General features: G+C 39.6%; 1 protein-coding gene across 1 annotated transcript in view; it reads left to right on the top strand.

The window, feature by feature from the left end:
* The window catches only part of rapgef4b (Rap guanine nucleotide exchange factor 4b), a 37,490-nt gene that overhangs the window by 290 nt on the left and 11,014 nt on the right, over positions 1-26,186 (top strand). The window contains exons 2-11 of the mRNA XM_081381838.1: positions 4,863-5,005; positions 6,155-6,243; positions 9,533-9,679; positions 19,672-19,744; positions 19,823-19,887; positions 22,020-22,126; positions 22,223-22,344; positions 25,141-25,324; positions 25,487-25,571; positions 25,665-25,725. Of these exons, the coding sequence (XP_081237964.1) occupies positions 4,863-5,005; positions 6,155-6,243; positions 9,533-9,679; positions 19,672-19,744; positions 19,823-19,887; positions 22,020-22,126; positions 22,223-22,344; positions 25,141-25,324; positions 25,487-25,571; positions 25,665-25,725 (1,076 nt within the window). The remainder of the gene's footprint in view (positions 1-4,862; positions 5,006-6,154; positions 6,244-9,532; positions 9,680-19,671; positions 19,745-19,822; positions 19,888-22,019; positions 22,127-22,222; positions 22,345-25,140; positions 25,325-25,486; positions 25,572-25,664; positions 25,726-26,186) is intronic.

The following is a 26,186-nucleotide window of genomic DNA, read 5'->3' as shown; positions in this document are numbered from 1 at the left end:
GAAGGGACATTTATTTCTGTAAGCAAAGAAAATAACAGAAGCTGCTCACGTTCTTCATCCAGGGACTACGCTTCTCTATGTAATTCGTTTGCTGGTCTCATATCATCTGAATTTGATGTGTGCATCCTCTGGAAAAGGCTACTCTTCTGCAGTATGAATCAGACTCTCCATTTATGTGCTTTGGGTTATTTAAACCAGATGAGTAAGGCTACTTATAATTAGGCACTCGCAGAGTCAACTTTCGGTTATTAGGTCTCCAAGACAAACGAACATATTGACTATTAAAAATATCTCTTACCTTCTCACAGCCCCTCCTAGCCCAGACACATCCCTGCAGGTTACCATGGTGATGGGAGGGAAAAGTGAGATCACCTTACTGGGTGTGATGGGGTTTCAGAGGCTGATGTTTTTAACGGACTCTTTAAACGTAGCCGAGCACGTCGTCTTTACTCTGATCAATGTAATGTTCTTAAGGATGTCCATGGTCTCGTTTACATCCGACACCAGGATGCATTGTGGGGATCAATAAATGTGCACACTCACAAAGAAAAAAACAGGCTGTGCTGTCGGATGAGACTCTCTGCATTGTGCTGCTGTCTTAGCAGTTTCTACAGATCAGTCGCACCATAGTCTGGAAATTTGAATTTTTGGCTTGTTAATCCTGATATGTCTATTGTGTTCTATTTAGTAAATATGCTTGATAATTAAAGGGATGCATATTGCTGGGAAGACAGAGTTAAACTGTCTCTGTCGCCCGTTATCTTCGCCTCCATTGATATTCATATTATGCGAAAGGATGAAGCCACCTGTCAGAATAATGATCCCCCTCTGCACTGATTCGAAACACTGTGAGAAACAAAGAAGTGTGATAACCAGTTTAGTGTTATTTATATAGGCTACTCTTATAGTATTAGCTTTTACTTTATTTTCTATATTCGGTTTAAAATTTGGAACTCAAAAAAATACATAGACAGAGAGACACAAAGGGGAAAGTGTTTTTTCAAAAGACTCTTTGGACTCTTCACAATGGGCTGGGGCTATGTGGGAAAAAGAAACACACATGGATGAAAAGAGTGAGCGAGCCAGAGAGAGAGAGGCATTACTTTGCACTGGCGGCCACTGTAATGCAGGGTCCGTTCTGTGCCCAGCAGACATAGCCTATGCTGCTAATGTTTTTCCACTCCAGTGAATCTCAGCACATAGAAGACAGCGGCACTCTCGCCCTCTCACATCCACAAGATCAAACTGGTCCGGATCACACGAGATCGGCCTGGTGCGGCTCAGCGTAACCTGCGGGCAAAGAAATAGAACTAGTTAATGTACATTATGCTCATCACATCAGGTCAACTGGAAGCACTAATTGCATTGAGTTACATAGAGTGTGCATGTACAGTAATGGCTGAAAAAGGTCTCCATTGCAGTCATTGATGTGGTTTTTCCCTCAATCTGTGGTTTTAGAGAGTTCAAGCACTGGAATTGTAAGTGTCTCTGTCATGCTGGACAGTAGAGATCACAGTCAGGGAAAAGATGCCTGGGATCTAGCCTGGGTTTCCCCATGCTGCCTTGAGCGCAGCGCGATTTTACTCACGCTGCTAGGCAGTCTGGACACCATGGACCAGATTTTCCCCTCAAGAAGGGAACCAATCACAGAACGGGGAGGGAGAAGCAAGACGATGACAACGTCTATGCGACACACCGAAGCAGTTTGTTTATATCTATGGATATAACATGGCAGCAGATGCGAAGTTTCCTTTCGATGCAGCCTTAGATAGTGTTCTAAGTAGTTTAGAACGCAAGTTTATTTCGTCTTCTTCCCCGTCGAATTTCTGTCGCTCTACATACGTCATCTGGTATAATTGAAACGATTGGCTATGAGCTACATACAGGCGCATTTGATAGACATTCGTAGCGCCCAATAAACAGCTCTGGGCATTCGTAAACCACGCCTCAAATACGAGAAAATGAACATGTGGTTCCCAGAACACGTCTCAATGAGAAAGAGGTCTGACGTTAGCCAGGCTACCTGGGATCTGCATTTCTGTTAAATCTGGAATTTCCATTTGACTCTTTTGACGGTCATTCTGACAGTAGCTATTCAGTCTGAAATGTGTACAGCGCTGCAGTGATTATGTATTTTTGTAGGCCAACCTGGAAGTTAGCAACTCCTTGGTTCCCTCGACAAAAACCCAATAGAGTGCCACAGTTGGGGTCTGGAAGTAAAAAACACACTTTTACCACCAAAATACTACTGTATTGCATTTAATTAACTTAATCTGTATAATTTTCCACTATACTTAATTATCAATCGTTAAACTAATGTTAGGGTTTAATTTCGTGATTAAAACCCCCCCCGGATGTGACGATTTCCAACATATTGGATGAAGATGGCGTGCGAAGAAGGTGGCAAGGTGCATGGCGTCAGAGAAAATATAAAGTTAATCTAAAGGCTAAGTCTTTCATTTCTGTTTGTATTTCGGAAAGTCTGTTCTGGAATGCTTTTAATAAAGACAGACAAACTGTGAGCTACGAGGTTCTTAATCTAACTTACCAAATTATGAGACAATGCTTATTTTTATAAATAATCATGTTTAACAGTTGAATTCCTGGTGAAAACTACATTACCCATGATGCTGTACAGAAAATTCAACACTCTCTAAAAAAAATAGCTCTTTAGCTCCGCCCACTCCCATGAAGCACTGCGAATGACGTAATCGAGTTGATTTCCCTTTGCTCTCAAAATACTGAAATGTTTGTAAATGTAGGCTATGCATATTTTGCAATAAACTTCTTTATACATATAATCAACATATGTAAATGAGTAGTTTACGACAAAAAACCCAGTAGGATTTGCGATTGACTTTTGGCTCAGTGACGCTTTGTTCATTATGATAATCTTCACAAATTAGCACAACTTTTATGAATTTTAAAGCCTAATTACAATTGCTAGAATTGAAAGCTAAATGTAGGCTATTAACGGTCTCATGACTTCAACGTCGCCATCGCTTCCGTCAACTCTTTCAGTCTTTATTTTAAAAATAGTTTTCCCTCAAAGTTTGAGTTAGTAATACGTATAATAGTTTACAAGAATGGGAATATAAGCACAACGAGGCTGTGAAAGCGGACTAGTGAGTAGATGAGTTTACCTATTCTCGCCATTAGTTAGCAAACGCCTCTTTAAAGTTAAAAGCTTCACAAATATCATGGGGTTTTACTGGTGTATTTTATGTCGTAGAATAAAACGTGGAAAATGTCTTGAGGTTGTGTTAATCACAGACCTTATTTCAGGCATTTAAAGTTGCATGAAATTCCCTATAGTAAGATATATCTCAGTAAAATGGCTTCTCGAACAAGAACAAATGTAGGGCTGGAGGGGAAGTTATTTTGATTAAAGTTTATGAGGGCACAACAAATATGATGTGAACAGATAAATCATTTAGAATAAATACGGCAATATTCCATAAAAAATAAATAAAAAAAATTGTCCATTTTGATTTCATTGTGGGTTTTCTTTAACCAAAAACCCATTCAAACTACCTATTAAAGGAGAACTCTGGTCAATTTTAGAGTGAACACGAGTGAATCTGACTGCAGTAGATGTAAAAGATATGTATAAAAATGATGTTATTTAAGCCAGCGCAAATACCTGTGTTTACATCCTGTTTTCGGGTGAAGTCCAAAGTAGTCGATTGCCGAGTTCACGTGCGTGATCATAGGTAGTAAACCTATGCACGTGAACTCGGCAATCGACTACTTTGGACTTCACCCGAAAACAGGATGTAAAAAATGAGCTCAATGTTAAAATTGACCGGAGTTCTCCTTTAACTTTGGGACAATGCTAAAATGCTTACAAGTTTCTGGGTTTTGGCTGACAGAATTACGTCATCCATGACATCCTCAGTACCAACTAGTAATTGGTTAGAGATCAAATAGATTGTTTTGTGTGTGTTTGTTGATCATCTTAATTATCTGAGCATTAAAATTATACATCAAAAATAATCAGCTTTTAAATTTTTTTTTTTTGATGTGTAGAAACAGTGACTGACCCACTTTGGTTTGTTGCAGTTGCAAGGTCAGTACTAATAGAGCAGACGAGGTCTGGTTTTCCGTTTGGAGTCTTTTGTGGAACTCCAGTAGCTTGATTATTCTCCATGTCAAATTTGTCCCACTGCCCTCTGGTTTGAAAAATGCCTTTGAAGTCTTAATTTTCCATGCTGTAATCTCCATAGCAACAACGCTTTACTGTATAAAATGAGTTCAAATTACAGCATACTGACATCGTTAAGAGAGGCAGCTTGCATACGCACTCATATACATGTCACTTATTGAGCTGAGAAGTGAGAGCGTAGCTATATTTATGCAAAATGGAAAGAGGATATTTATGAGTCTGCATCTAGTGTCTCAATCTCTCATACAACATTAGAGAAAAATCATGCTACCTCACTGAACATAATATAAAAAAATAATAATTTATGGATTATGCACTTTTGTCTGATCCGGTTCACACATAAGTCCTCATAATGGTCAGAAAACCATGCAAATACTTCTTTGTTACTACCACAAACTAAGCCCAAAAGCTGCAAACACTTATCAGTTTCTCTTCACATTATTATTCTCACACATAATGACCCATTATTTTGGAAAAGACAGGTCTGTGTGATTCATAGCTTGTATTTTGACAGGACTGATGACAAAACATTTACACATTCCTTATCAGGACAGCACAATTGTTGCATTCTAACAGACACAACTTTGTTTGTTTCCTCAGCAGCCTATTCACTTAACTGTCATCACTGCAATGTCAGGATTCTTGTAGGTCAGTTTGGTCCCAGACCGTAATGTCTATTTGTCTGTGTGTTTTTTAGGCCAGCAGAACGCTCGGGAGAAGATGTGGATATAATCCTGGCTCGGCTGAAGGGTGTGAAGGCCTTTGAGAAGTTTCACCCAAACCTGCTGCAGCAGATCTGCATGTGTGGCTTCTATGAGTTCCTGGAGAAAGGCATCACCTGTAAGAAACACATTTACTATTGTATTTTCATCATGACGCTTCCAGATTTTATTCCATTGATACCAGTCAGGAAATGTGTTTTCAAATATTGGAAAGAAATGAATCTATGAATCGACACATGAAAAGTAAAGATTTTTGTGTGTGTAGGGTTTCCGCCTGTATGATTCTTTGGAGATTAAAACAGTTTTTGATCATGTTAAAAAGTTTGGGGTCAGTACGATTTTTTTTAAATACTTTTTGCATTAAATGCATTAGGATGCATTAAAATTATCAATAACAACAGTAAAAAGCTTTATGTTACAAAAATATATATTTAAAATAAATGCTGTTATTTTGAACTTTATCCCTAAAAATATTTATCACAGTTAACTAATGAAGACTAATGATGCAGGAATAAATTGCGATTTAAAAAATATTCAAAATAGAAAACAGTTATTTTAAATGGTAATGATATTTCACAATATTACTGTTTTTACTGTATATTTGTCAAGAGATATCTCAAAAACAAGTCCCGAGTTGTACAGAGGTACTGTACATTATAGGTTCTTCAGATCAGAATAGTGGATTCTAGATGGTTTTATTAATAACAAGAAAATAAAATGTTTCTGTGGAACCTAAAAATGTTCTCCTGTGGCATCAGGCTGTAAAACTCTGTTATAACTGAAACTTTGGTTACACTTAGTTTCAATCATCCACTTTAGACATTCTATTAACTATAAATAACTTTGCAACTACATGTCAACTAACTCTCATTAGAGTATTAGTAGACTGTAAGGTTAGGGTTCGGGTCAGAACAGTAAGTTGATGTGTAGTTGCGAAGTTACTTATAGTCGGTAGAATGTCTATTGGGGAAGCAACAAAATAAAGTGTAGCATATATAAAGCAGAAGGTCTATTAATGCGCTAATGAGAGTTAGCTGACATGTAGTTACTCAGAATGTCTAAAGTATCATTGAAATAATGTGTTACTGAAACTTTTATTGCTAAGCATGTAGTCCTGAATCTGTGCTAAAGGCAGAATTTGCCATCTAATGCGACAATAAGAACCACGTTACATTAATGAAAAGAAGTAACTGTCCAGACATCGAAATGAAAAATTCCTCTGCAATTTGCAGATCAGTATTCATAGACTCACTTTGTTTTCCTGCAGTGTATAGGCAGGGTGACATCGGGACCAGCTGGTACGCGGTTCTGTCGGGATCTCTGGATGTGAAAGTGTCTGAGACAGCCAACCATCAGGTAAGAGAGACCACAATCAGGTTCATTTGAAGCCTCAATCTGCTAGGAGTCAGCTGAGATTAGTAGTAGTTTGCCCTGGCAGACATCATTTGCATACAGAAACTGCTACAGAAGCTGCTGTGAGTGGGCAGACGCACGGTCCACGACTGGCCTTGTTAATAGTCTGATACATGAGGACGTCGAGCCAGGGCTGCTGGGGATGGAAGCATCTCTCTGTGAATCCACTGGGAATACAATGAGTCACGCTGTCAGATGTTTACTGACCCTGAAGCATTTATCACTCCCACACAAATGTAGAGAGATTTCTAGAGATTCCAGAAGTGTCTGTGTTTTGCATATTAGAGCTTATAGAATCTGTACAGACATTTTTTGTCATTAATTTCCACCGAAAAAATCACTGTTTTAAAAAAGGTTTCCTGAACGCTCTCCTCATTTGCCATTGGTCGGTAAAACAGATCCCGCACCAAACACACAAACACTGGTTCAAATAAAGCAATAGGCCTATTGGACCGTTTTTGGAGTAATCAGACATTATTTTAGACTCTGCATATTAAGCTGGGAAAGTATTTTATTATGATCGCTTTTATAATTGGGGTCAGTAAGATTTCTTAAAGGTAGGGTAGGCAATTTTCAGAGAGGCTAGCAATAGCAAGTTAGCTTTGAAATCACAAGATCCCACCGTCACTTCAGAGCGTCTCCAAAGCCACGGCTCCTCCGAAACACATGAACACGCACAGCCAGAGCAGAGTCTGCAAAGCGTAACGAGACGAGAGACGGCATTAAACTACCTCATGTCTCAAAGCACATTACATTACAATAATAATGAACATAAACAACTTAAAGAGCACTGACCTTTACCACCTGACTACTGCAGATTCATTTCGGCGTTGATAGTGTTGACATTGAAATGCATAAATTCGAGTCACAAACCGCTCTGAGTTTAAGTTCACGGGTTTCCATTGCAGTAGTTATGGCGTGAACTCAGCATAAGCTTGTTGTTTTGGTTTAGGAGGAACTGTAAAAGACGGCTGCTGTTTCGGTTGCGGTGTTCAGTGGCTGATGTCTAACTCTGCATAGCATGAAACACGCTGATGACGTGTGATGTATACGCGAGCAGGTGCGTGGAGGTATGGAAATACATATGTTGACAGGCAGGTGGCAGGTGATTGGTGGACCGAATGCAATGATTGGACGAACATTTTATGGTCCAACACCTTATGCACGGTTTACATATAATTACATTTAGACTGCTTAACTTAGTGATTGCTATCAGGATGTGAACAGACTTTCAACCAGCACAATAAAAAAAAAAAATTCTGTGACAAATCGCAGGAAAACACAGGAAAAACAGTAATATTGTGAAACATGATTACAATGTAAAATATATTCAATTGGAATATATTTAAAAATGTCAATTAAATTACTTTTTTTTTTTTTCATTTCTGCGGTCTTTAGAGTCACGTGATCTTTCAGAAATCATTCCGATATGCTGATTTGCTGCTCAAGAAACATTTCTTATTACAGTTGTGTGCTGCTTACTGTTTTTGTGGAAACTGTGACGCATTTTTCTGGATTATTTGATCAATAGAAAGTAAAAAAAAAAAAAACAGAAATAGTTTGTAACATTATAAATGTATTTACTGTAAATGTTTGATCAATTAAAAGGGGCTATGTAGAATTTAGAAACCCTTGTTTTTAGAGACACCGGTGGCCGTTAAGTGAATTTTAGTTCAGCCAGCAACTTATTGCTCGTACTCGTATCTCGTGCACACCATGACATGTACGCACAAGACTGAACGTGATTCAATGATCTACTCACGGCGGAGTGCTTTTTCGTGTTTGCTTAAAAGTAAAAAGAAGTTGGAAATACCTTTGCAGCAATATACTGTTAACGAACATCGCGACGCCGTTCACGCAGCGACGTTTGAATGAATGTCAATGTGTAAGTATGTGCCGCGCGCTTTCCTCTCAATAACAAAATAAAAACACAACAAAAATGACAGCGCGAAAACGTCCTTAGTACTTTACATAAAGATCAAATAGGCCAGTTCTACACTGGCATGAAGTTGGTTTGACGTTGGACTTTCGATATTCGCGTATTTAGGGACCGTCTCTAAAGTTACATGAACCTGGTTGACACCAGACCCTTCTCAGTCGTAACTGCTGTGTGCGTAACGGCAGAGCAAATCTACTTGCCTGAAGTTCGTCTGGGTTTTTCCAGGCTAAAGTTACATGCGAAATTGGTAGCCTATAAACGTTTTTAACTTCAATTGCATTTGAAGACAATGGCTTACAGTCATAAAACCAACTGTAAAGTGTTCATCTAGGTGTCAAGTATGATGCACACCTTAGATTTTTGATATATATATGACAATACACTGTTAAATCATATGTAAACATTACTATGTATTTCACTGCTGTATGGGGTCATATACAAAATATGACCATATTTAAAGCTCAATACCATTTGAAGACAATGACTTATAAGTCTGTATACAGACTGTATACAGTCATAAAACAACCAACTGTAAAGTGTTCATCCAGGCATTCTGGGTTGTACTTGCCTGATTACATTCACAATTGTTCGTAGAACTGGCACAAGGCATCATGTTATGCTTCTCTTTCACACTTTCTCACAAGGATGTTGCCCTGCAGCTATGAATGTCCTGCACAGCCACAGAGCTGAACGTGTGTGTGTGTGTGTGTGTGTGTGTGTGTGTGTGTGTGTGTGGTATGTGCATGTGAGAACACATTTGATAGATGCAATATTGACAGTGTGTGTTGCTCCAGTTTTAAGGAGTGATCCGCTGGGCAATTATCACGCTGCTCTGATCAAATGAATGTAAACCGCAAGACAGAGTGCTAAATATAAATGTATGTTTGTATGTTAAATGAGTGTGCGCTTGTGTCTTCTGATCTCGGATCATTTGTTATGTGCAACAATATCTTTAAACCTCATTGAGCACATTCCCTTACAGTGTGCATACATTTACATAAATTACATGAATAAGGAGAGTCATTAAAGCAATAGTTCACCCAAAAATGAAAATGATTTTCAATGCAATTACATTGAATAAGGACTGAATGGAGCTTTGAATTTAAGTCAGTATTTAATTCATTTCTATTCACCGAAGCCATATTTGGAACAAAACGAGGGTGAATAAATTATGGCTGTTTTCATTTTGGGTGAATTACTCCTTTAAGATGTATAAGTTTGTAAAAATGTTATCATGGTCTCTCTCCCTCTTTTTGTCTTCTACTCTTCTTAATATTTCTCCTTTTTCGGCAGGATGCTGTAACGATCTGTACTCTGGGAGTGGGAACAGCATTTGGGGAGTCAATTCTGGATAACACTCCTCGACATGCCACGATTGTCAGCCGAGAGAACAGTGAACTTCTGCGCATCGAACAGAGGGAGTTCAAAACCCTGTGGGAGGTTTGTGTGTGTGCAAGTGTTGCTCAATGTTTTCATTACAGCTGCTATTAGTGATTCAATACCCCTAACTGGTTGACAGGCAGAACAGAAATGGCTCTCTAAAATGCAAAAAAGAGTCTGCCCGTGGGCCGATTGTGTTTTTATCACAGCGGTTTTCCCGTTTTTTTTTTTTTTTTTTTTTTGGAGGGCAGGGTATTTAGAGGTTGTTTATAAGTTATGTAATTCAGTGGCCAAGTGTGGCAGACATTAAAGTGCCCCTATTATGCTATTTTAAAGGTTTCTGATTTTGGTGGTCTCCTTTAGATTTACATGCATCCAAGGACAAAAAACACTATTTTCTAATAAAATACATTGCAGTATCACTTCTTTTCTCACACTGTCTGAAATGGTTCAATAAAGGATCCAGTTTCTGTAGATCCTTCCTTTCCAAGAGCCTACTCTGCTCTGATTGGTCAGATGGCCCAGTTTGTTGTGATTGGTCTACCGCTTTCAGCATGTGTCAGAAATGACATGCCATTACCGTTTCTGAATTTCAGCTCCGGAGGCTTCCTTAGCACTTGATACACAGTGATACGAACCATACAATGTCATCAGTTTTTGAGCCCTAGTCCTCATCCTTTGGTGCATGCAAAGTGGAATTGCTTTCGCATAAATCAACGTCAAAGTTGGCAGCCAATGAAGACCATAGGCTGCCATTAATAGTGTTAATATTAACCTACGTAGGTTCGAGCTGGAAGTAAGGCTGGAATTACTGACGACTCGTTTCAGAATCAGTTTTCTTCTTCTTCTTTTGAGACAATAACTCCATTTCTTGTGCAGTTTGATCTCTGAAACTTTGCAGACCTTTTTCATTCACAAATAGCTGTATATTACACACTGCATGAAAGCTAATATCCGAAAAATAATAGTGGCACTTTAATTCTGATATGTTTTTCAGACAACAAGACGTAATATCTTGTCATTTTGCTTCTCAAGTAAATGTATCATTATATAAGAATATCTAAATATTTGTACAAGACAAAAATACTTAGTAAGAAAATCTTTTATCTTTTTTTTTTTTTTGCAATGTATGATTAACACTGGCATCTTTGATTTTGAACGTTTCGAATGTCATGTGACCATACTACTCATTCTACACTTGCAGAAATGTGCTTTATGCATGAAATATAGCCAAAAACTCACCGTATGAGGTGTGTGGACCAAAAAAAAGTGAACAAATTTATTTTTTTATTTTTTTAAGGGAACAAGTTTTGAGTGTGTGGGCTTTTTTGAATCATTTCCCTTATGCATGAAATACTCAAATGCTACAGCAGTTACCAAAATTAGCAGTATACTATGGTGTAAGTTGTATAGGTTTCTTCTATTTCATATCAACTGTGAGTTTGATTTATTGACTACAAATTCTTTTTAGGCTGCGTAATATTTTTACATTTAAATAATATTAAATCAGACCAAAAATGCAAACTAACCATATTGAATTAAACATGCAACATAGTTATAAAAAAGTGTCACATGATATTGGTTATCATTGCATATTGCATACAATTCTTCATAGTAGACTGTATACAGTACATAAAGCCCTGTAAGCAGTATGCATATATATATATATTCCACTTCGATCAATGCCACTGTGTCTATAAGGCACTTTTTCAGTACCTATCACTGAGCATCAGTAACACTGGATGGCGCTCTCTGATCTGTTAACAGCTCGGTCAGTTCCTCTGGGCTGTTCAGCACAGTCATTTGCCAAATCCCAGGCTTTAACAGGCTTTCATAGAGTGTTTGAATGTGTGGGTGTGTGTGTTGTAAATGTAAACCAGTGGTCTCAGCAATAATCGATTCAGGAGTCATGTGTTGGTCTTTGAAGTTTTTCACGTTAACTGAGCAGAGAATTGGGGATAAATGCATTAAGATGTTGTGAAAAAGGCAAGATATCCGCATTTATTGCCTTAAATGGATTTGGCATAGTTGTTAATTCCCAGTATGTCAGAAGCTTTGGGACCATTTGAAACGCATTACACAGACACTTAAATATTGTATTTTTTTGTGTCTTCATGCTTGAATCTTTCCGTCATGCGAAACATAGTCTGAAATTAAATAAAATACAAAAACAATTTAGCCTTTTTTCCCAAGATTTACACATTTCAATTAATAGTAAAATTCAATCAAATTGAATTGAATAATCCTTACATATTATTCATATTATGAGTTAAGAATTTTAAGTGAATAAAAAAACTTGAGCTTAATAAAACATTTTGTATACATCTTAATGGAACAAGAGGATGGACCATTTAGTTTATGTGATTTGTAAATTAATGAAAATATGTTTAAATGTAAGTTTAATATTTGTACAAAATGTATTTATTTATTGGAAAGAAATTAATACTTTTATTCAGCAATGCATTAAATTGATGAGAAGTGACGGTAAAGATATTTATTATGTTACAATTAAATGCTATTGTGCAACTGGGTAATAACTAGGTAGTAACCCTGAACCTACCCCTAAACTTGACCTTAATCTATGTTGTTACCTTAGCATTACCATGTGAAGCAGCACAACTGTTTCCAACAATGATAACATTAAGAAATGTTTCTTGAGCAGCAAATCAGCATACTGGAATGATTTCTGAAGGATCATGTGACACTGAAAACTGAGAATTCAGCTTTACCATCACAGGAAAAACTACATTTTAAAATATATTAACATAGATAATTAGTTATTTTAAATTGAAATAATATTTCACAATATTACTGTTTTTACTATATATTGTTTGATCTAATTAATGCAGCCTTGGTGAGCAAAAGAGACTTAATTCAAAACATTAAAACATTTTACCAACCCCAAACCTTGAAATGTATACTGTATATACTGTATTTGGGGTAAGAGATGGGAATAGGATCAGGACATGATGATCCAAGGCTCTGAACATGTGCACAGCCAGGATCTGATATAGTGTCATGAAGAATCTGTGTGTTCTGTATTGTAATAACTTAGTTATGCTGATCATTTCTGATCCTTTCAGTGATTGTGATTGTGACTCAATGTGTGTGACACACAGAGGCTGTCAGGCTTCTGTCTTTAATGCTGTGTGTGTAAATAGTATCACCCGTGTCTCACAGCTTGATAGTGACCATATGTGCCATATTTTTGTTTTATATATCTTACACATGCAGCTGAATAATCAAACATACAACATGAATTATGTATCAGTCTCTGCTTCATCAATAGAACAATGTGGGCGAAGATCTCTCTGTCTCTCTCGACCATTTTCCTCCTCTCTCTCTCTCTGTAAAGCTCCTCTCATTCAGACGAGTGCTCATGAGAGTGTTTTTGTCACATGCTTGTCCTGTCTTGTGCTGCACATGGGTGTTTTTGTTATTTTGGGCCATGTGCTCATGTCATTGTCTGGTCCCTCCCCTTTGTTATCTGATTATTGTTTGAGTTCTTTCACCTGTTCCCCCTTGATTAGTTTCCCTTTATTAGTTCCCTCTTGTTTGCAGTCTGTGTCGATCGTTGTCTATGTTTCCCTCCTGTGTTATGTTCCTGATTTATGCCTGCCTTGTTTTCCCCCACGGGGAGTTTTTGTTTGTAGTTTGATTTTGTTTATTATTTAATAAATTCCTTACCTGCACTTGAATCCTCGCTTCACTTTTGACTTTCCGTGACAGAACGATCGACCAACATGAGGATTCAGCAGAAGGTCTCCCGCCAACCACCGATTGCCCCTGTTTCCTGCCCTCACTATGAGCGCATCATGAGATTCAGTAATTTGGCTTCTCTCCGACAACAGGGGACCAAAATGAAGGATTTCGCCCTGAAATTCAGCGCGGCAGCGGAAGGACTCGGGCTTGGGGATGCAGCACTTAAGGACCTATTTAATTATGCCCTTGATGAGCCCAGAAGTTACTGGACAATGATAGGTCTGGAACGTCTGACTTTTGAGAGATTCTTAAATTACGTAGAGCGTCAAGAGAATCCACCAGCTGGGGAAGTTGCAGATTCCCCAGAGGTAGCCGTAGAATCTGCGACGGAGACGGTTACTCCCACACCACGCTCTCGGAAGCGGAGGAGGGGGAAGCACATGAGTTCCACCCAGCCAGAGACTGTTCACGTCACGCCTGCCGAGCCTGTGTCTTCGGACAAGATAGCCGCCGCCGAGCCTGTTCACGTCACGCCTGCCGAGCCTGTGTCTTCGGACAAGATGGCCGCCGCCGAGCCTGTTCACGTCACGCCTGCCGAGCCTGTGTCTTCGGACAAGAAGGCCGCCGCCGAGCCTGTTCACGTCACGCCTGCCGAGCCTGTGTCCCCTGACAAGATGGCCGCCGTCAAGCCTGTGTCTGTTCCTGAGCCGGTGGTGTCTGTTCCTGAGCCTGAGCCGGTGGTGTCTGTTCCAGAGCCGGAGCCGTTGGTGCCAGTTCCAGAGCCGGAGCCGTTGGTGCCAGTTCCAGAGCCGGAGCCGTTGGTGCCAGTTCCAGTGCCTGAGCCGTTGGTGCCAGTTCCAGAGCCGGAGCCGTTGGTGCCAGTTCCAGAGCCGGAGCCGTTGGTGCCAGTTCCAGAGCCGGAGCCGTTGGTGCCAGTTCCAGAGCCGGAGCCGTTGGTGCCAGTTCCAGAGCCGGAACCGTTGGTGCCAGTTCCAGAGCCGGAGCCGTTGGTGCCAGTTCCAGAGCCGGAACCGTTGGTGCCAGTTCCAGAGCCGGAGCCGTTGGTGCCAGTTCCAGAGCCGGAGCCGTTGGTGCCAGTTCCAGTGCCTGAGCCGTTGGTGCCAGTTCCAGTGCCTGAGCCGTTGGTGCCAGTTCCAGTGCCTGAGCCGTTGGTGCCAGTTCCAGTGCCTGAGCCGTTGGTGCCAGTTCCAGTGCCTGAGCCTGAGCCGTTGGTGCCAGTTCCAGAGCCGTTGGTGCCAGTTCCAGTGCCTGAGCCGTTGGTGCCAGTTCCAGAGCCGGAGCCGTTGGTGCCAGTTCCAGTGCCTGAGCCGTTGGTGCCAGTTACACCGCCCGAGGGGTCGTCGCCGCCCTGGCCGCCCGAGGGGGGGTCGTCTCCGCCCTGGCCGCCCGAGGGGTCGTCTCCGCCCTGGCCGCCCGAGGGGTCGTCTCTGCCCTGGCCGCCCGAGGGGTCGTCTCCTCTGTCCAGGCCACTCGATGAACTGTCGTCTCCGCCCTGGTCGGCCGTTGGACTGTCGTCTCCGCCCTGGCCGCCCGTTGGACTGTCTCTGCCCTGGTCTGTCCCTCCCGTCCCGCCCTGGTCTGTCCCTCCCGTCCCGCCCTGGTCTGTCACTCCCGCCCCGCCCTGGTCTGTCCCTCCCGTCCCCTGCCCTGGTCTGATGGAGCGTCTGGTAGCCGCTCTGTAGGGAGGGGGTAATGTCACATGCTTGTCCTGTCTTGTGTTGCACATGGGTGTTTTTGTTATTTTGGGCCATGTGCTCATGTCATTGTCTGGTCCCTCCCCTTTGTTATCTGATTATTGTTTGAGTTCTTTCACCTGTTCCCCCTTGATTAGTTTCCCTTTATTAGTTCCCTCTTGTTTGCAGTCTGTGTCGATCGTTGTCTATGTTTCCCTCCTGTGTTATGTTCCTGATTTATGCCTGCCTTGTTTTCCCCCACGGGGAGTTTTTGTTTGTAGTTTGATTTTGTTTATTATTTAATAAATTCCTTACCTGCACTTGAATCCTCGCTTCACTTTTGACTTTCCGTGACAGTTTTTGTTTGTGTACTAGTAGTGTGTGTGAAAAGGTGATAGAGTTTATTTATTTGTGTATATGTGTGTGGTGCACCATTTCAAACCCTTTCAAACTAGCCTCGTTCACGATGCGTACTCAACTATAAAAATGGCAGAAGTGTTTTTATAATTCCATATATGTATGGCTAAAGCCTCGTACACACCGCGACGATTATCGTGCGCACTTATCGCCAGACGTTTTTCGATGCGTCTTTGTGTTCATACCCAAGCGATTTTGATTGGCGATGTGCCAAGTGAATGTGCAAATTCACTCCCTGAAAGTAGATGGCACTTATTGAAAAACAGAAATACCCCGGTACACAAGGTGGCGCTGTGCAACTTTACTACCCATAACTCATCCCTAAAATCAGAGGAAATGATAGGTGAATAACACTGATGTTGAAGCACCTAACCCTGGTTGTAAGCCTAAACTTGACATAACTTGACTTAACTGTAAACTTGTAAACAAACCTCAGATCTGATTGGTTGATTGGAATGTTGTTCCAGGAAGATGAAATGACATTCACCGTATTAAACTATTAAAGGGTTAGCTCACCCAAAAATGAAAATTCTGTCATCTTTTACTTACCCTCTTGTCGTTCCAAACCCATAAGACTTTCGCTCATCTTTGGAACACAAATGAAGATCTTTTTGATGAAATCTGAGAGCTTTCTGTCCCTCCATTGACAGCTTCGCTTCAAAAAGTTCATAAAGAGATCGCAAAACTAATTCACGTGAGTTGAGCGGTTTCGTCCAAATTTTCTGAAGAGAAACAATCACTTTATATGATAAACAGATTGAATTTAGGCTTTTATTCACATATAAACATTCATCAACTCACACATCAGTTGTGGTAAATGGAAGGTTTGACAAACGAGGTTTGTTCTCACGTTTTAAGCAAGTACAGTCGAGATTCTGTTTATGTTCGCTCGTCAATGTTTAAATGTGAATTAAAGCCTAAATTCAATCTGTTCCTCATAAAAAGCGATTGTGTCTCTTTACAAAATTTGGACTAAACTACTGGTTAAATATACGGTCAAAATATACAGAATAAATGCATCAATGTGAACATGCCTTTAGGTTCGGTATCTTTAGGTATGGTGTAAAAATGCCAATGTGAACGCTAAGCGGACCAGGAATATATATATATTTTTTTTTTCATTGTTTTTTTTTGGGGGGGGGGGTACAGACCAGACGAATTAAGCAAACTGAAAAACAAGTGTGAACACACCCTTAAACTGAAATAAAAATTATTTGAATATAAATATTTTAAAAACTAATAAAAATGATAAAAGCACATATTTTATTACTAAAAATGAAAACTAGAAAAAAAAACTAAATACTATAATAGTATATTAATAATACTAAAACAACACTACACTCACAAATGGACTGGACTTGATCTTTGATGTGCAAAAAAACAGGGTCCTCTTAAAGTCTAAACCACATTAGTGTCTACCTGACTGGAAAAGGGATGAACTTACTGATCCTCAAAGACAGACTAATGTGATAACGGTGATTTCACTACAGCTGTAGGGCACACACACACACACACACACACACACACACACACACACACACACACACACACACACACAGCTGTCTGTTCAGTGTAAATTTAATACCCTTAATAATTGATGAAGCCATGAGCTTTTGAGAGCCTTTTAGCAGCCCATAGTTCCCTCTCTCTCCCTCATGTGTAATGCTGTGGTACAGGGTGAATTGAGTGAACGCAGCTCTCTGATTGGCTACAGCTATTGCCTGGCAACGGCGACTGAAGTCCAGTCAGATTCTCGGCCAGAAAGATCCAAATAGCAGCAGACACTGGATCACATTATCCACACGTGTGTAACCGGAGTATCAGGGTGTGTGTGTGTCTGATTTGATGCCTGTGCATCTGACTGAAAAGGAGAGAAAAGGTATTCTGGGTTTTCCTGGATAATGCTGGGAAGTTGGCAAGGTTTAGGAAGGAGACAAGCATCACGTCCCTGTGGGATTCTCTGTCGGACTACACTACACAAACTCTTAGGGTGAGTCCCATTGGCTTCAGTTATGCCACATGCAGAAGGATTTGGTGCTACTTTCATAGTTAATGATCAAGAAACCACACTTAAAAACGATATATTAGCACTAGCACAGGGTTCAGAGCCGCATCAATACCACTGTGGTTTTTGAGGGTAATGATGTCAGAGGTCTTTTTCACCAGTGGTATTGATTCTTACTGGTGTTAATCATGGTTCTGCTTTTTGATACACATTCTCTTCCTGCGTACCTACCTAACATCTGATTTTTAATGCGTTTTCAGAATGTATTTTTCCCCCCGATAGGATGATAATGACTTGATAAAGAGGCCCTGTTCTTGTGTGGCAATGTGAGGTGAATATCAGCAGCTGAAAGCCGAGGATGTGCGTTGAATGTTGAGGGGCTTCTGTCTCTCTGGGCCAGTCCTGTGCCAGGCTGTAGGGGACACCGCCTGACTGGGCCCTGGGGGTGGGGGGGGGAGTACACACTTGTTCTGTGTGCTTATATGCTGTTAACTGCACAATCCTAGCTGAATTACTTAACCTATGTGAAGACAGCCAGCTGGAAAGAACAACGTGTTTTTGTGTGTGTGTGTGTGTGTGTGTGTGTGTGTGTGTGTGTGTGTGTGTGTGTGTGTGTGTGTGTGTGTGTGTGTGTGTGTTGGTCTGCAAGTCTGGGGGATGGGAGAAGTTAAGAAAAAGTTAGCTTTTGTTTAAGCTTCAGGAAACAGGAAGGAAGCAGGATATACAAAGTGCATTTGTGTGAATGGAACAAAGCCTGTTTGAAGACTTCAAATCAGTGGCCAAAGGAAACCTTCTGCTGTAATCTGCTGTTGTAAGCCTCTGCGATTCTTTAACATTAGACATTCAGCTCACTTTATCATAAAGAAAGAATGTCCTCTGGACACTGTCCGTTCTGCTCAATGGAAGCACAATGCCTCAGAGTGCCATGGGTCGTAGTTCTGCGTTTAGAGTTAATGAAGGCTGTATTACATCAGTCCATTCAGAGACCCTTAATCTCACAGTGTGTGCTGAAGGATCCTGTGGAGTTACAAAAATATGCACGACCCTGCCTGACATAATGTTTAAAAGAGCAAAATCACAACACTTTTCATACTTTTGGATGCTATTAAATATTTATTAATTCTGTTCTATTTGCACTAGAATTTACACTACAGTTTGGGGTCAAGGTTTTTTTTTTTTATTGATCAATGTGACAGGACAGATATTTATAATGTAAAGATTTCTGTTTTAAATGAATGATGAAAAAATATCTGTAATATATATCTGTTTTCAACATTAATAATAATATGAAATGTTTCTTGAGCAGCAGATTAGAATGATTTTTGAAGGATCATGTGACATTGAAGACTGAAGTAAAATGCTTAAAATTCAGCTTTGCATCAAAGGAATGAATTACATTTTACATTCAATACATTCAAATAGTAAACAGTTATTTTAAAGGGTAGTTATTTTCACATTATTCCTGTTTTTAATGATTTTTTGTCAAATAAATGCAGCCTTGGTGAACATTAGAGACTTCTTTCAAAAACATTAAAATAATATTACCCCTAATGTTTAAACGGTAGTGTGTGTGTATGTAATTTTACAAACCTTTATTTCTAATATGTATCTAATATTTATTTCTAAAACCTTTATTTCTAATATTTCTCCTTAAAATGTATGTGAAAATGTCCTCATCTTGATAAATTCTTACTTTATAATGTGGGTGACGACTGAAAAAGACATATAAGGAAGAGTATATCTTGAATCTAGTTAATTTTTTTAACCCATTGGCGAACAAGTTTTTTTTCTCATTTTTATCATAAAGCAGTGAATTTCATTTAGATTTAGTTTATTGTGTGTGTGTCTGTGTGTGTGTGTGTGTGTGTGTGTGTGTGTGTGTGTGTGTGTGTGTGTGTGTGTGTGTGTGTGTGTGTGTGTGTGTTTGAACTCTAGGTGAGTTTGGGCCGGCATCAGTGTCTCATTCATTGCCTCAGCTGCATGTGGCACCTCGTCACCGATCACCATGGCGATATGGAAAGAAAAATAATGAAAACATCTGAATATTCATTGTGATCGCTGCCAAGCCACAAAAGGCTTCAATCTGATTGGTGGAGCTCAGCGTTCTTACTATAGAGCTTTTCACTTTAATGATGTAAAGGCAGTCATTTCACCTGTATGAAAATGACTCAGTACAGCTTTGAGGTATCGGGGGGTTGGAATAAAATTTCATTGTGTTATTCTTTATGTTGCAGAAATACAGGCAGTGCATGGCAGGGCTTCTCGCTCCGCCGTACGGAGTGATGGACAGTGGGGCTACAAATGACAGTGAGTATCACATGCAAACATACACACTCACACAAGACATCAATGATGATTTCTCAGAAATGTCTTTGTTTGATGCAGGAATGCCAGACAAAGAGAATCTAAACAGCGACCCTCTCAATTTTATGTCAAAAAACCTGAATAAGGTAGGATTGTCCTACATGTTCCCATTCATCACCTTTACATTTTAACAGGTTATATGGAATCAGTTTTGTTTTTATTTTTTGTTCAGTTGTTGTCTGGACAGTAAAAATCAATAAAAAAAAACTTATTTAATGATCTGCCACTCTTTCTTGAGAGTGAACATTTTTGTTGATTCATTTGCCAGTAATTCTCATTTCCATCCACATAACTCAAGGCCGCAGACTGTCGTCACCTCAGTTTTATGCTAATTTTGTGTAATTAACCCTCTGTTGCTCTTCAGTCAAATTTTGTGACCGAAAAATTTGACCTTTTTTTTTTTTTTTTCATTGGAATGGTACAAAACTTGGAAAAGGTTTTGGCACTTGTTATGTGAACACTAAAAAAAATCATGGACATGATTCGAAAAGGTTAAGTGTATGAAGGTAATATGATGCCATAAAGAATCGCATGCGCAGGGTACGATTTGTGAAAGTGTACAGTATATAAAATTGCAAGCATAAATAAAATTTGCGTGTGTAAGAGAAGATTTGTAAAGGTGTAAATCGCCTTCTTAAGTGTAAGAAAAAAATATTTGCATCATTTTACTGTTATTCATAAGTGTAATTCATGTATTGTGAAGCTGCAGCTTCATGCTAACGCAAAATAAATATGATCTGTATTTTTCTGACTTTCACGCTTTTGGCATGTTTTTTTCGCACAAATACGGCCAAAAGCATTGCAGGCCTGTGAACAGAAATTTGCAAGCGAAAACAACAGAGTCAGGAACTGCAAAACAGATTGATCCTGCAAAACCAATTTTTGTTTAAAAAAATAAACTGTTGCAAATACCTAAATGACTTCTTGTGTGCATGGGGCAAAAAAGTTCCCAAAATAAATTGGGTCTTTCTTTTAGCTGCGCTTACAGTTTTGGCACGATTCTCTCACTCATTGAGTTTTGCAAGTGTGAAGAGGAGGGCGGGTCCACCTTCTTTATGTAGCCAATCAAATGAGCTTCTCGCTGACTCTCAATTTACTCTTACCTGATTGGTTCAATAAACACGCCAGTCGCCAGAACACATCTTTATCTTCTTTTGGCTCAAAATCATTCTCGTTGCCGAAATGGTACTTTTACTGCACGCATACATGTTAAATAAATAAATAAATCATGATTGCTTAATAAGCTGTGCACCAGGCTGACTGGCATTTATACTGAATTTCGAGCTGGTGTTAACGTTATTGGATTGAAATTTGATATATTATGTAATCTGTTACACCACTGAGCTGATGTTAAACTTTACAATTAAAACATTTAATACCCATTCTTTATGTAATGATACTGCGGTGAGCTGGACGAGGCCAAGAGCCGTGAGAGAACGGAGCGAATCTTATGTACACTTTCACAAATCTTACCCTGCGCATGCAATTCTTTATGGCATCATATTACCTTCATATAAATGGTTCTGAAAAAAAAAATCACATTTGTGCTCCTTGCTGTCAAAAATGAGCGCATTGGAAATGAATGGGAGACAAATTTCATCTAGTGAAAACGTTTGGTACTGCGGCCAAACAAAATCTTCCTGAAAGCTCATTTCATATCCTGAAATATCAAGCTCAAATTTGGAACACAACTTTAAATTTATGGCTTTGATTTTCTTGCAGTTTTAGAGTAAAACGTGTTTTTGAAAATATATATTTTATATTAAGTTCACTTTTTTTGTCTTTAAAAAGAGATGAAACTTAAGACTGTACTTTATAAAGCATTCAAGATTTATGACAGTTTAAGTTAGAAATTACATTTTCAGGTCCATGCTTAAAAAGTTATAACTACAGCATAAATATAATTTAGTACCATAAAATCACCTAAAAATAACAAAATATTGAATAAAAAACATTATCAAACTAAAATATAGTACATTAAATTTGTTGAAATAAAACAACATTTCTGTCAGTTTTTGACTGCCACGCTTAGAGCACCAGAGAGTTTTAATTCAATTTAAAAATCTTTTGAAAAAGATCTTTTGTCATCTACACTTGCAAATTGAGTGCAGGCAATTAGATCTCAATGAGTGTTTTTTGGCTGTAAAAAGGCTGTGCATGAGTGTTTTCTGTGCCTCACTCTCAACTTCCTCTCTCTCTGTTCCGGATTTTGTTTCAGGTCCCATCAGAAAAGATTTTGAGGGCAGAAAAAGTCTTACGTAACGCTATACTGGCCAGAGCTCCCCACATGATCAGAGACAGAAAATATCATCTGAAAACCTACAGGTGTGTGTGTGTGTGTGTGTGTGTGTGTTTGTGTTGCCTATGACATCTATGCAGAATACACTGCTCTGTGTGACCTGTGTGTGTGTGTGTTTGCAGGCAGTGTTGTGTCGGCACGGAGCTGGTCGACTGGCTGCTTCAGCAGAGCTCATGTGTTCACAGTCGAGCTCACGCTGTGGGAATGTGGCAGGTGTTCCTGGAGGAAGGGGTCCTGAATCACGGTACACAACAAACACGTACACCTGTACCATTTGCTGTTGTGACAGCCAGGATAAAAGTAGGGAAGGCAATTTCGGAGAGGCTAGTAATAGCAAGATAGTCTGAAAGCATGAGATCCCACCCTCATTTCAGAGCGTCTCCAAAGCTACGGCTCCTTCCAAACACATGAACACACACAGCGGGGAGCAAACAAAAGCGTTACGAGAGATGGTGTTAAATTACCTCATGTCTCAAAGCACATAACATTACAATAATAATACATGTAAACAACTTACAGAGCTCTAGTTGTACCACCTGACTGCTGCAGATTCATTTCTGCGTTGATAGTGTTGACATAAAAATACCTAAATCTGAACAGCTTCGGGGAGAACGTCACGGGTTGCCATCTGATAATTACGGTTATGACTTTTGGTTCAGGAGGAACTGTAAAGGGCGGCTGCTGTTTGTTTGGTGCCCGGTGACCGTCTACACTTCTGCATAGCCTTACGGAACACGCTGATGACATGTGATGTTCGGACCGAATGCTATGATTGGATGAAAATTTGTTGGCCCTTAGACTAAAAAAGATATATGTACTTTTTTATATATATACAGTATATATATATATATATATATATATATATATATATATATATATATATACACTCACCTAAAAGATTATTAGGAACACCTGTTCAATTTCTCATTAATGCAATTATCTAATCAACCAATCACATGGCAGTTGCTTCAATGCATTTAGGCGTGCTTCAATGCATACAATCTCCTGAACTCCAAACTGAATGTCAGAATGGGAAAGAAAGGTGATTTAAGCAATTTTGAGCGTGGCATGGTTGTTGGTGCCAGACGGGCCGGTCTTTCACACCAGAGTATTTCACAATCTGCTCAGTTACTGGGATTTTCATGCACAACCATTTCTAGGGTTTACAAAGAATGGTGTGAATAGGGAAAAACATCCAGTATGCGGCAGTCCTGTGGGCGAAAATGCCTTGTTGATGCTAGAGGTCAGAGGAGAATGGGCCGACTGATTCAAGCTGATAGAAGAGCAACTTTGACTGAAATAACCACTCGTTACAACCGAGGTATGCAGCAAAGCATTTGTGAAGCCACAACACGCACAACCTTGAGGCGGATGGGCTACAACAGCAGAAGACCCTACCGGGTACCACTCATCTCCACTACAAATAGGAAAAAGAGGCTACAATTTGCACGAGCTCACCAAAATTGGACAGTTGAAGACTGGAAAAATGTTGCCTGGTCTGATGAGTCTCGATTCCTGTTGAGACATTCAGATGGTAGAGTCAGAATTTGGCGTAAACAGAATGAGAACATGGATCCATCATGCCTTGTTACCACTGTGCAGGCTGGTGGTGGTGGTGTAATGGTGTGGGGGATGTTTTCTTGGCACACTTTAGGCCCCTTAGTGCCAATTGGGCATCGTTTAAATGCCACGGCCTACCTGAGCATTGTTTCTGACCATGTCCATCCCTTTATGACCACCATGTACCCATCCTCTGATGGCTACTTCCAGCAGGATAATGCACCATGTCACAAAGCTCGAATCATTTCAAATTGGTTTCTTGAACATGACAATGAGTTCACTGTACTAAAATGGCCCCCACAGTCACCAGATCTCAACCCAATAGAGCATCTTTGGGATGTGGTGGAACGGGAGCTTCGTGCCCTGGATGTTGAACTGCAAGATGCTATCCTATCAATATGGGCCAACGTTTCTAAAGAATGCTTTCAGCACCTTGTTGAATCAATGCCACGTAGAATTAAGGCAGTTCTGAAGGCGAAAGGAGGTCAAACACAGTATTAGTATGGTGTTCCTAATAATCCTTTAGGTGAGTGTATATATATATAGACCACTTCTATTATTGATTGCTATCAGGATGTGAAGAGTGTTTATGAAAAACATTGTCTACCTTACCTTTTAGCTAGTCCTACCAGACTCTCGTACATTTCATTTGTACAGAGAGTCTGGCCACTCTCCATTGTCAAGCGCTAACTTCCTTGAAGGCGGGAACTCTGTTGAAGTTTAAAACTATTGGATCTGCCCAGAGCCACTCTGGATCTGCCATAACCAATCACTAACGTTTGGTCGTGATGTAACCCTACAACTCAAACTAGCGCACAACCTCAACGTCATCGTTCTCAGCCACTCCCTCTGTTCGCTGATTGGACCGCCAAAAAATTGGCCGGAGAAAACCCAATAATATACCGCAAACCCAGACGGAGTACTGAAGAAAAATGAAAATTGAGCGGAAGTACGTAGGAGGGCGGAGCCAGGCTACCTTTTAGCTAGGTCATTCCTGCTATGTTGAATGTTTCTTCATTTTCTTTTCTTATATTATATTATATTTTATTATAGGTATATTATTTTAACCAGTGTTGTTTTAGTAGTGTTTATATACTATCATATTATTTATAAATATTTTGCATTAGAATTTATTTGTATATTTTAATATTAGTTTGTTATAGTCATTATAACAACACTGGTTTTACCAAGTAATCAATTAGGTTTTTTAATTGATTTCAAAATGACTTTATATCTTGTTTTTGCAATGAGGTCTTTAAAACCTGGAGAAACAAATCGTATTACCATTCACATTCATCTGTCGCAGCTGAACATTGAGTTCTATGATGCATAACAGGAATGACCAGCTTGTTAAAACAAGTAATAGCTTGATAAATAAAAATAACCCCACCTGAACTTCTTAAAAAACTAATTAGAGCCTCTGAATAGCTTCAATAGATCACATGCTGTATTTCATCTCTGTGCTTTTTTATGTTGACAGTTGACCATGAGCTCAGCTTTCAAGATAAGTACCTTTTTTATCGTTTCCTTGATGACGAGGAAGAGGATGCGGTGTTGCCAAGCGACGACGAGAAACGTGAAGCTGAGGAAGAGCTGCAGGAGACCCTCCTCTTCCTCTCTCAGATCGGCCCTGACGCACACATGCGAATGATCCTCAGGAAACCGTGAGTGACCAACAGCGCCCCCTGCAGTATTTATTCATTTGAAATTTGCATGTTGGTCCCATTGTATGTTACTAGTTCTATTTGCTCTCATATTCTGATATTGTCCATTTTTACTCTTCCCGAACTCTTCCATTCTTTCTTTGTCCCTTGCTCCCTTTATAGGCCAGGTCAAAGAACAGCTGAAGACCTAGAGATTATTTATGATGAGCTGCTGCATATCAAAGCGCTCTCTCATCTATCTAACACTGTAAGACCTCCATACAACCTCTGAGCCTCATTTACACAGTAATGCCTGGTGTGAGCACACTAACATGAGCTGTGATCGTGCTGCCCCCTGCAGGTGAAGAGAGAGCTCGCTGGGGTCCTCATCTTTGAGTCGCATGCCAAAGCAGGCACTGTCTGTGAGTTTCAATGCCTCTTTACTGCTTTTTAGATTCTGATAATGAACTAATGCTGTTGAAAGATATGTATAATCATAGGTTCACTACCATTTAAAAGTTTGAGGTTAATCAAAATTACAGTAAAATATACTATGCACTATTATTACAATATAAAATAGCTGATTTCTATTTTAATATATTGTAAAATGTAATTTATTCCTGTGATGCAAAGCTGAATTTTTAGCATCATTACTCCAGTCTTCAGTGTCTCATGATCCTTCAGAAATCATTCTAATATGCTGATTTGCTGCTTAAGAATCATTTATTTGATCAATGTAAAAAAAATGTGTGCTACTTAATATTTTGTGGAAACAAAACAGTATTTGATGAATAGAATATTTTCTAACATAAATCTTTTGTAACATTATCAATGTCTCTACTGTCACTATTGCATCTTTGCTGACTAAAAGTATTAATTTCTT

Source organism: Scardinius erythrophthalmus, assembly GCF_964197995.2.
Source record: "Scardinius erythrophthalmus genome assembly, chromosome: 12".
NCBI lineage: Eukaryota > Metazoa > Chordata > Actinopteri > Cypriniformes > Leuciscidae > Scardinius > Scardinius erythrophthalmus.
This window is presented reverse-complemented; position numbering and strand designations above follow the sequence as displayed.